Source organism: Zea mays, chromosome 2 (assembly GCF_902167145.1).
Source record: "Zea mays cultivar B73 chromosome 2, Zm-B73-REFERENCE-NAM-5.0, whole genome shotgun sequence".
NCBI classification, from domain to species: Eukaryota; Viridiplantae; Streptophyta; class Magnoliopsida; order Poales; family Poaceae; genus Zea; species Zea mays.
This window is the reverse complement of record NC_050097.1, coordinates 10,361,415-10,372,039: the sequence shown is the minus strand read 5'-3', so window position 1 is coordinate 10,372,039 and position 10,625 is coordinate 10,361,415. Positions and strand designations below refer to the sequence as shown.

At 43.0% G+C, this 10,625-nt stretch overlaps 1 protein-coding gene across 4 annotated transcripts in view; it reads right to left on the bottom strand.

Moving 5' to 3' along the window:
• Positions 1 to 34: 34 nt before the first annotated feature.
• Positions 35 to 10,625, bottom strand: part of LOC100384732 (uncharacterized) — a 94,366-nt gene continuing 83,775 nt past the window's right edge. For 3 of the 4 annotated variants that reach the window (XM_020547943.2, XM_020547945.2, XM_035965173.1), the window contains 10 exons: positions 3,871 to 3,903; positions 3,712 to 3,773; positions 3,230 to 3,609; positions 2,938 to 3,136; positions 2,555 to 2,698; positions 2,346 to 2,464; positions 1,807 to 2,017; positions 1,505 to 1,736; positions 1,268 to 1,418; positions 35 to 838 (listed from right to left, as the gene is read on the bottom strand). In XM_020547943.2, the coding sequence (XP_020403532.1) occupies positions 488 to 838; positions 1,268 to 1,418; positions 1,505 to 1,736; positions 1,807 to 2,017; positions 2,346 to 2,464; positions 2,555 to 2,698; positions 2,938 to 3,136; positions 3,230 to 3,609; positions 3,712 to 3,773; positions 3,871 to 3,903 (1,882 nt within the window). In that variant the 3' untranslated portion in view covers positions 35 to 487. The remainder of the gene's footprint in view (positions 839 to 1,267; positions 1,419 to 1,504; positions 1,737 to 1,806; positions 2,018 to 2,345; positions 2,465 to 2,554; positions 2,699 to 2,937; positions 3,137 to 3,229; positions 3,610 to 3,711; positions 3,774 to 3,870; positions 3,904 to 10,625) is intronic. The other variant, XM_020547944.2, reaches the window with a different exon arrangement.

The window sequence follows — 10,625 nt, the reverse complement described above, 5'->3', positions numbered from 1 at the left end:
GGAGGGGAGACCCTTATTTTACTAGGTCTAAAGCTGTCTTCAACAGATCATCTATATAATCATACAAAATATTATTCTACAATGTAAACTGCATAAAGTGAAGTTTGAATTAGAAGATGGAATAGAAAATAGAAAGCCAATGGAGACAACGTAAGGATCTGTTTGATATAGCGGAAAATTATATATCTAACGTGACTTAGGGGTGTTTGTTTTAGATTATAATCTGTCTAGATTATATAATTCAACAACTTTTGAACTAATCTTTAGTTTAAAAGTTGTTGGATTATATAATATTGACAAATTATAACCTTAAACAAACACCACCTTAGTTCTTGCAAATGGACCTAGCAATCAATATATCTATCATTTGTATAAAAAATGGAACATAGAACCTACACAGCATATGTGCAGAGGCAGAGACCAGAGAGCATTCTGTAGCGTGCATTTATAAGCAGCAGTCCGTTCGCTTGACAGAACTTGGTAATAATCACCAGCCTTCTTCGATGACAGAGTTCAAGAACGGCGACGAGGTGTGCGAGGCTGACGACCTTGGTGCCATGCTCGACTGTCCACTGACATTGTTGCTCATGAAGCTGCTGGTGTTGCCACCCTTGATCTGCCACTCCGTGATGTAACTGGGTTTGTTCACCACCTCGCCCACCTCCACGTCTCCCGCCAGCATCGACACCGCTCGTGACATGGAAGGACGCTGGTGTGGCGAGCCCTGGGTGCAGAGGAGGGCCACGTGGATGGCACGGATCACCTCGCCACTGTTGAATTCTTCGAGCTTGGGGTCGACCATGTCCAGAGGGTGCTTATCTTCGTACAGTTGCCAGACCTGAAAGCACAGAAGATTAGCTACAAATGAGAAGATGTCAAGCTGGAGTGACTTTGTCTTTGATGTTCCATTGTACAAATTCAGATGTGTATTATGTTTGTGACGCGCCAGCCAAAACCAGAGGAAAAGTGCAATAAACCTCTTTTGCAGCAATAAGATCCCAATTCATGCTGTCATAGTAAAACTTGGCACCCTTTGTTCAAGAATCATAAACCTAGGCAATACTACAACTATAGTTACAGTTTGGCAATTACAAAAAAAAGAAGAAAAAAATCACATGAAACTATGTGATAAGAGAAACTTTTATGAAGGCATGTGAGCTTGTTATTATAAATCCCTAGCATAATTTTTTCTGAAGATCATACTAACAGTAAAGAACCAGACTGCAACACTACCCAACTTTGAGGCTAGAGTTCAGAGTAAACATACCCATTCTAATATATAAACCTTAATTTCATCTAGCATATTGTCAAAATTTGGTCTTCCGGCTAAGGTCTCCAATATGACCATGCCAAATGCAAACACATCAACTTTCTCGGTCATATGACCTCTCATGGCGTACTCAGGTGCAAGATAACCACTTCACAGAAGAGCAAGAAATTGGCATTAGTTCACATGTGAAAATAATATGCACTTGTAAAAGGCACAAGATGGAAATGTACTTACAATGTACCCGCAACTTTTGTGCTGACATGAGTCTTCTTGTCGTCATAAAGTTTGGCGAGCCCAAAATCTGAGATCTTAGGGTTGAAATTTGCGTCAAGCAAGATATTGCTAGCCTTTATGTCCCTATGCACAATACGGATGCTAGACTCTTCATGGAGATAAGCGATGCCTCTTGCAATGCCCAAACATATCTCAAAGCGTGTTGGCCAGTCTAGGTTCAGTCTCCCACTTCCTGCAAATAAAATTTTAAATTACCTGAACTCCTAGAGTTACTGTTGCGTGGAAGTGAAATGAGCTTGTACCAAATAATGCTTTATCAAGGCTTCCATTCTCCAGATACTCATAAACCAACAGTGGTTTATTTCCCTCAAGGCAGCAACCGTACAACTTCACAAGATTACGGTGTTGCACTCGAGAAATAGTTCCTATTTCGGCAGCAAATTGTTGTTTTCCTTGATGAGATGTTTCAGATAACTGTTTTACAGCCACCACCCTTCCTTCAGCTAATTTACCCTGCAAGAAGCCATTTTCAACTATGCACGTTTCAATAGAAAAAGAAGTAGCATTCTCACTTTAACAAACCTGTGTAGAAACTATAAAAGCAACTAGAAACAATAGAGAAGAAAACAAAATGTAGCTAGTGTGCATGTATTGATACATGTGAAATAATTGAAGCAAAAGATTTTACATCACCCAAAAATGGAGATGAACTGAACAGACTAAGAATTTATAGCATATAATAAAAAACAAAAATGGGTATCCCCTTTTGCTATAACTATGAACAACATAGTCAGAGACTTCATTGAAAATTCACATCCATGAGAGCTATAGATAAACTAACCTTATAAACTGACCCATATCCTCCTTCACCCAGAAGGTTATTGGAACTAAAATTTTCAGTAGACGTCCTTAGTTCACCATAAGTGAATACATTAGGTCTTCCAACAATACTGTAAAGTTCTAAAAACAACACAAAAGATAACTTTATAAACACAATCTCTTAGCTCATTCACAATACATTGTAACTTATGATCATGGTATCTCATTTACCCTGTTGCTCCAATAATAATTTTCTCCTTTTCTGCCTCCTCATACAGAGTCCAGCAAGTGCTAGTACTCCCAAAACTGCTGCACCAACCACGACTCCAACAATTATACCTGTTTTCCTACTGGTCTGCACTGTAGGGTTAAAATCTGTGAGAAAGTTCACTTGTTAGAAAAATATGACTGTATAGCAGAAGCAGTATTTGGATTTAGTTGTTTCTGAACTGCCACTCGTTTTTACTGAAAGTGCACATGAGAACATTTAGAACTGTTCAAAGTGAATATGTACTACTACTATAAGTGGACGTATTGTTTCAGTCATAAGCGCTTCTCAAAGTAGAAACTATATGCTGAGATTGTTAAATGATGATTGTATCTAAGGGGAGTACTTGGCGTTACACTGAAAGCTGAGATTGCAGGCCCATAGTAGCCTCGAAAGGGAATGCAACAAGTGCCCTTGCCGGCCCAGAAAAGATGAATCTCAAGGAAGTTTCTAGTGACAGGAACAATATACTGCTTCTCAACAGCAGTGTAAGATTTTCCCCCTGCTGCCTTCATTATGTCAAAGTTCTTCTCCTTACGCTCACCCTGTGCTAAACACAAGACAAAAACAATACAAAGTCATAACCAGCTCATAAGCTAAAACGCAAAATGTAGGTAGTCAGCTCAACAGTACCCAACCTGGAGATAGATATCAAAAATCCTTCTCCCAACACTCTGCCAAGTCTGTGAATCTTCAAAGTCAAAATCTGCAAATTGAAGTGCGACGGTATAATTTCCGTTCTGGAGTCCAATACCATAGTATCTCAAAGATGATGCCGACATCCTTGCTGTCTGGAATAGTTCTGGATCTAGAGTATTGTAGAATTGGCGTGAGCTGGAGATTATGTAACTTTCGTATACTGCCTCCGTGAACTTGCCCACATTGCTAACACCCCATGTCTGTGCTCCTGTAACATAATAGGATGCAGCTCCAAGATTGGCATCATCACGTTGATACATGGACTTATCAGAGCCAGATATAGATCTACTGCTCCCACAGTCCACAGCAAGAGAGGCAGCTGCAAGCAAGTCAATTATTTAGCATTGCCGTTAATTTAGTACATCTATCTAGTATTTCTCAAGTAGGTTCATGCTTGAAATTGCGAAGGTTGTAAGCTCACATTGTGGAGAGCCAAGGAAACAGGGTGTGTCTCTCTGAAGACACGGCAGCCCCCAAGGTCCGCTACAGATGTAAAACATTGACACTATGAATCCAATCTATATGCTGAGAGAACAAAATGTACTTGAGAACTTGAGGTGACATCAGAATATGAGCTAACCTATTCGTCGCAAAATTGTTCGCCACCAAGTCCCTATGTAGAATGAAACACAGGAAATATAATTAGAAGGCATCACTGTTACTCAGTTTAGTTGCACTATCAAGGCGATCCAATGCGACAACGAGCGTGAATTAGATAATTCTTCTACCCAAACTTTTCTGCTCTCCAAAGGCACTCAGCTGCGGATGTTCTGCCCTTACACGACCCCTCAAAACAGTAAAGTCGAGCATATTGTTCGTTCCATTAACAATGTTGTTCGCTCATTGTTGATCCAGGCATCCCTTCATAGACGATATCGGGATAAGAAGCTCCACACTGCCACTTACCTGCTTAACGGTCTCCTCACAAAGACGATCAACGTTGTCTGTCCTCATGTAGCTACATTTGGTTCAGCACCTTCATTCGACCACCTGTGAGTTTTTGGTTGTGCGTGTTACCCTAACACTGCCGCTATTGCTCCGCACAAGCTTGCTCCTCGATCTATTTGGTGTCTTTCTCAGCTACTCTCCGATCACAAAGGCTACCAGTGTCTTGACCTATCTTCCAACCGCATGCTCATATCTCGTCATGTGGGTTTTGATGAGGACAGATTCCCACTCGCTGCCTCATTCATTGTAATTAACCTAGATTTTTTTATGTGAGTCAAGTTCCTCAGTTTCCACCATTGGAACCCCTCTTGCAGACACTACCACCATGTCGGCTCCTTGTCCACAAAGGGGGTACCCCTCGGGTTCGAGCCTCCTACCACGCCCCTGCCCGCACCTACGGTCCCTTCTAGATTTCTGCCCCGTGCGGTGCCGCCGACTCCTGCTGCGCCCTGCGCAGCTCCTGTGCCAGCCGAACCGTGCATGGCATCAGCACCCCCTATCCCTTCGTGCGCAACACCAGCGCTTCCTACTGCACCACGTGTGGCACCGGCGGCCGACATGTAGCTATCCTCACCGATCGTCTGTATTCGTCACCCACGCTGGCCACAACTTCAGCACCCCTGGCTCCTGCACTAGCGACACCGGTGCGCCGACCAGCCAGGGATATCGTTGTATCGTCGCTGATGTCATTACCCGATGGTCACACGTGCCAAGGCCGGCTTCCGGATGCTACCCGATCTACTTGCCCTCACCACTATTGCCTCTTTGACGGTGTCGTCCCTGATACCGAGTTTCATTCGCTCCTTGCTAACTAACTGAAAGGGAAATAGGGTCAAACCTTTTCCTAAATAATTTTGGTGGTTGAATTACCCAATACAAATAATTGGATTAACTAGTTTGCTCTAGAATATATGTTCTACAGGTGCCAAAGGTTCACAACAAACGAATACAAAGTTAAAAGAAAGGGTTCAAAAGAAAGGAGCAAAGAAAACCGAAGGATGCTCTGGTCTAGCGCACCGGACTGTCCGGTGTGCCACCGGACAGTGTCCGGTGCACCAGGGAGATCAACTCCGAACTTGCCACCTTCGGGTTTCTGAAAAATGCTCTCTGCTATAATTCACCAGACTGTCCGGTGTGCCAGCGGGAGTAATGGCTACAGCGCCAACGGTCGACTGCAAACGTGAACAGTGAACAGTGAACAGTGAACAGTGCGGACTGCGCGCGCAGAGTCAGAGCAGGCGCCAGAAGTCGCACCGGAAAGAGAACAGGACCTGTCCGGTGCACCACCGGACTGTCCGGTGGCCCAGCTGTCAGAAGCTCCAACGGTCCAACCCTAACGGTTGGGTGACGTGGCTGGCGCATCGGACTGTCCGGTGTGCCCGTCGACAGCCAGCCTCCCCAACGGCCACTTTGGTGGTTGGGGCTATAAATACCCCCCAACCACCACACTTCAAGGCATCCAAGTTTTCAGCCAACACATTCAATACAAGATCTAGTGCATTCAATACAAGACACAATTAGATTGAATCAAAGCCTCTCCAAGTCCCAATTCCACTCAAAGCAATTAGTGACTAGAAGAGAGAGTTTTGCCGTGTTCTTTTGAGCTCCTGCGCTTGGATCGCTTTTCTTCTCCCCATTCTTGTTCTCAACACCTTTGTAATCAAAGCAAGAGACACCAAGTTGTGGTGGTCCTTGTGGGGACTAAGTGTCCCAATTGATTGAGGAGAAAAGCTCACTCGGTCTAGGTGACCGTTTGAGAGAGGAAAAGGGTTGAAAGAGACCCGGTCTTTGTGACCACCTCAACAGGGAGTAGGTTTGCAAGAACCGAACCTCGGTAAAACAAATCACCGTGTCACACTCTTCATTTGCTTGTGATTTGTTTTCGGCCTCTCTTTCGGACTCGATTTTAATTTTAACGCTAACCCCGGCTTGTAGTGTGTGCTTAAGTTTATAATTTTCAGATTCCGCCTATTCACCCCCCTCTAGGCGACTTTCAATTGGTATCAAAGCGCGGTACTTCATTAGAGCCTAACCGCTCGAAGTGATGTCGGGAGATCACACCAAGAATGAGGTCGTGACCGGCGAGAAACCCGCCACAAGCCACGAGAAGGCTCCATCAAGGGAGTCCGGCTCCAAAGGAAAAGGAGAATCACCTCCCCGCGTCAAGTCGCACCGGAGTGGCGACAAAAAGAAGAAAATGAAGAAGGTGGTCTACTACGAGACCGATTCTTCGTCGCCCTCCACCTCCGGCTCCGACGCGCCGTCCGTCACTTCTAAGCGCCATGAGCGCAAGAAGTTTAGTAAGATCCCCCTACACTATCTTCGCATTTCCAAACGCACTCCTTTACTTTCCGTACCATTAGGCAAACCACCCGTTTTTGATGGTGAAGATTATTGTATGTGGAGTGATAAAATGAGGCACCATCTAACCTCACTCCACACTAGCATTTGGGATGTTGTTTAGTTTGGAGCACAGGTACCATCCGTAGGGGATGAAGATTATGATTCGGACGAGGTTGCTCAAATCCGGCACTTCAACTCCCAAGCCACTACTATACTCCTCGCCTCTCTAAGTCGAGAGGAGTATAATAAGGTGCAAGGGTTGAAGAGTGCCAAAGAGATTTGGGACGTACTCAAGACCGCACACGAAGGAGATGAGGTGATCAAGATCACCAAGCGCGAAATGATCGAGGGGGAGCTCGGTCGATTCATGCTCAACCAAGGAGAGGAGCCACAAGCCATGTACAACCGGCTAAAGACCTTGGTGAACCAAGTGCGCAACCTCGGGAGCACAAAATGGGATGACCATGAAATGGTCAAGTTTATTCTGAGATCACTTGTTTTTCTTAATCCTACATAAGTTTAATTAATTCGTGGTGATCCTAGATACAAGCTAATGTCTCCCGAGGAGGTTATAGGAAAGTTTGTGAGCTTTGAATTGATGATCAAAGGCTCCAAACAAATCATCGAGCGAGGCGCCACCTCAACACCTGAGGTGCAACCCGTTGCCTTGAAAGCAACAGAGGAGAAGAAAGAAGAGTCTACATCAAGTAGGCTCCCCATCGACGCCTCCAAGCTCGACAATGAGGAGATGACGCTCATCATCAAGAGCTTCCGTTAAATCCTCAAGCAACGGAAGCGGAAAGACTACAAGCCCCGTTCCAAGAAGGTTTGCTACAAGTGTGGTAAGCCCGGTCACTTTATAGCAAAAAGTCCTATTTCTAGTGACAGTGACAGGGACGACGACAAGAGGGAGAAGAAGGAGAAGAAGAGATACCACAAGAAAAAGGGCGGCGATGCCCATGTATGCCGGGAGTGGGACTCCGACGAGAGCTCCACCGACTCCTCCGACGAGGACATCGCCAACATCGCCGTCAAGAAGGGTCTTTTCTTCCCCAACGTCGGCCACAAGTGTCTCATGGCAAGGGACGGCAAAAAGAAGGTAAAATCTAGAGCCTCTACTAAATATGCGACATCTAGTGATGAGGACAACTCTAGTGATGATGAAGATAATTTGTTTGCTCTTTTTGCCAACCTAAACATGCAACAAAAGAAAAAATTAAATGAATTGATAGGTGCTATTCATGAGAAAGATTAACTCTTGGATAGCCAAGAGGACTTCCTTATCAAGGAAAACAAAAAACATGTTAAGGTTAAAAATGCTTATGCTCAGAAAGAAGAAAAATGTGAAAAATTAACTAGTGAGCTTAGCACTTGCCATGACACAATCTCCAACCTTAGAAATGAGAATGTTAAATTAATTGCTAAGGTTGAGAAGTTAAATGTTTGTGATGATTCTCTTGTCAACCTCAAAAATGATAATGGTAGTTTAATTTCTAAAATTGACAAGTTGAATGAATCACTTTCTAGCCTTAAGATCGAGAATGAAAAATTAATTGCTAAGGCTAAGGATTTAAATGTTTGCAATGATGTTATTTCCAATCTTAGAAATGAAAATGCCATATTACATGCTTAAGTCAATTCGATATTACTTGCCTATGCTACTTACCATGGCTTTAAGCTTTACCAAATGCACGTGAAAAGTGCCTTCCTCAATGGACCAATCAAGGAAGAGGTCTATGTTGAGCAACCTCCCGGCTTTAAAGATAGTGAGTACCTTAATCATGTTTACAAACTCTCAAAGGCGCTTTATGGGCTCAAGCAAGCCCCAAGATCATGTTATGAATGCCTAAGAGATTTTCTTATCACTAATGGCTTCAAAGTCAGAAAAGTCGATCCTACTCTCTTTAATAAAACTATTGCTAAAAGATTTGTTTGTATGCCAAATTTATGTTGATGATATCATATTTGGGTCTACTAACAAATCTACTTGTGAAGAGTTTAGTAGGATCATGGTATAGAAATTCGAGATGTCTATGATAGGGGAGTTGAAGTATTTTCTAGGATTTCAAGTCAAGCAACTCCAAGAGGGCACCTTCATCAGCCAAACAAAATACATTCAAGACATACTTACCAAGTTTGGAATGAAGGATGTCAAGCCCATAAAGACACCCATGGGAACCAATGGGCATCTTGACCTCGACGCGGGAGGTAAATCCGTAGATCAAAAGGTATACCGGTCGATGATAGAATCTCTACTCTATTTATGTGCATCTCGACCGGATATAATGCTTTTCGTATGCATGTGTGCAAGGTTCCAAACCGATCCTAAGGAAGTTCACCTTAGGGTCGTGAAAAGAATCTTGAGATATTTAGTTCACACTCCTAAGTTTTGCCTTTGGTACCCAAGGGATCCTCTTTTGATTTATTAGGATATTCAGATGCTGATTGGGCAGGGTGTAAAATTGATAGGAAGAGCACATCAGGGACTTGTCAGTTTCTAGGGAGATCCCTGGTGTCTTGGGCTTCAAAGAAACAAAACTCAGTAGCTCTTTCTACCGCCGAAGCCGAGTATATTGCTGCAGGCCATTGTTGCGTGCAATTGCTTTGAATGAGGCAAACCCTCAGGGACTATGGCTACAAATTTAGCAAAGTCCCTCTCCTATGTGATAATGAGAGTGCAATCCGCATGGCAGATAATCCCGTTGAACACAGCCGTACTAAGCACATAGCCATTCGGTATCACTATTTGAGAGATCACCAACAAAGGGGGGATATCGAGATAGCCTATATTAACACCAAAGAACAACTAGCCGATATCTTTACCAAACCACTAGATGAGAAAACCTTTACCAAACCTAGGAATGAGCTAAACATTCTCGATTCTCGGAACTTTGATTGATACTTTGCACACATAGCTCATTTATATATACCTTTGATCATATCTCTTTTTATGTCTATGACTAATGTGTTTTCAAGTGTATTCTCATGCTTAGTCATACAATTGAAAAAGAAATGGAGTATTCGACAAAGACGACGCCTCCACTCAACTCCATCGGTATTATTTACTCTTTGTCAGTATTCCGCCATCTCTCCACATTGGTATAATCTTTCACTCATATATTGTTTGCCAAAAGGTGAGAGAATTTAAAAAGGGCTCTAAGGACTCCGTTTTTGGCAATTAATGCCAAAGGGGGAGAGAGTATTAGCCCAAAGAAAAAGGATCGCACCACCACCAATTTCAAAAGTTTTTCAATTAGTATCGTATTTTTGATATATTTCAAATTGGTATAACCCCTTTCAAAAATTAGTATCTAAAACCCTCTTGAACACTAAGGGGAGAATTTCATTGAGGGGGAGTTTTGTTTAAGTCAAAAGAAAAGCATTTGAAACAGGGGGAGAAAATTTCAAATCATGAAAATGCTTCTTTCAATCTTATTCATATACCTTTGACTATTTGCAAAAGGTTTTTGAAAAGAACTTTCCAAAGAATTTGCAAAAACAAAACTTGTGGTGCAAGCGTGGTCCAAAATTTTAAATAAGAAGAAAACAATCCATGCATATCTAGTAGAAATAATTATATTGGTTTCATTCCAAGCAACCTTTGCACTTACCTTATGCAAACTAGTTTAATTCTGCACTTTTGTATTTGCTTTGGTTTGTGTTGGCATCAATCACCAAAAAGAGGGAGATTGAAAGGGTCAAACCTTTTCCTAAATAATTTTGGTGGTTGAATTGCCCAACACAAATAATTGGACTAACTAGTTTGCTCTATAATATATGTTCTACAAGTGCCAAAGGTTCACAACAAACCAATACAAAGTTCAAAGAAAGGGTTCAAAAGAAAGGAGCAAAGAAAACCGAAGGCTGCTCTGGTCTGGCGCACCGGACTGTCCGGTGTGCCACCGGACAGTGTCCGGTGCACCACCGAACAGTGTCCGGTGCACCAGGGAGATCAACTCCGAACTTGCCACTTTCGGGTTTCTGGAAAATGCTCTCCGCTATAATTCACCGGACTGTCCGGTGTGCCAGCGGGAGTAACGACTA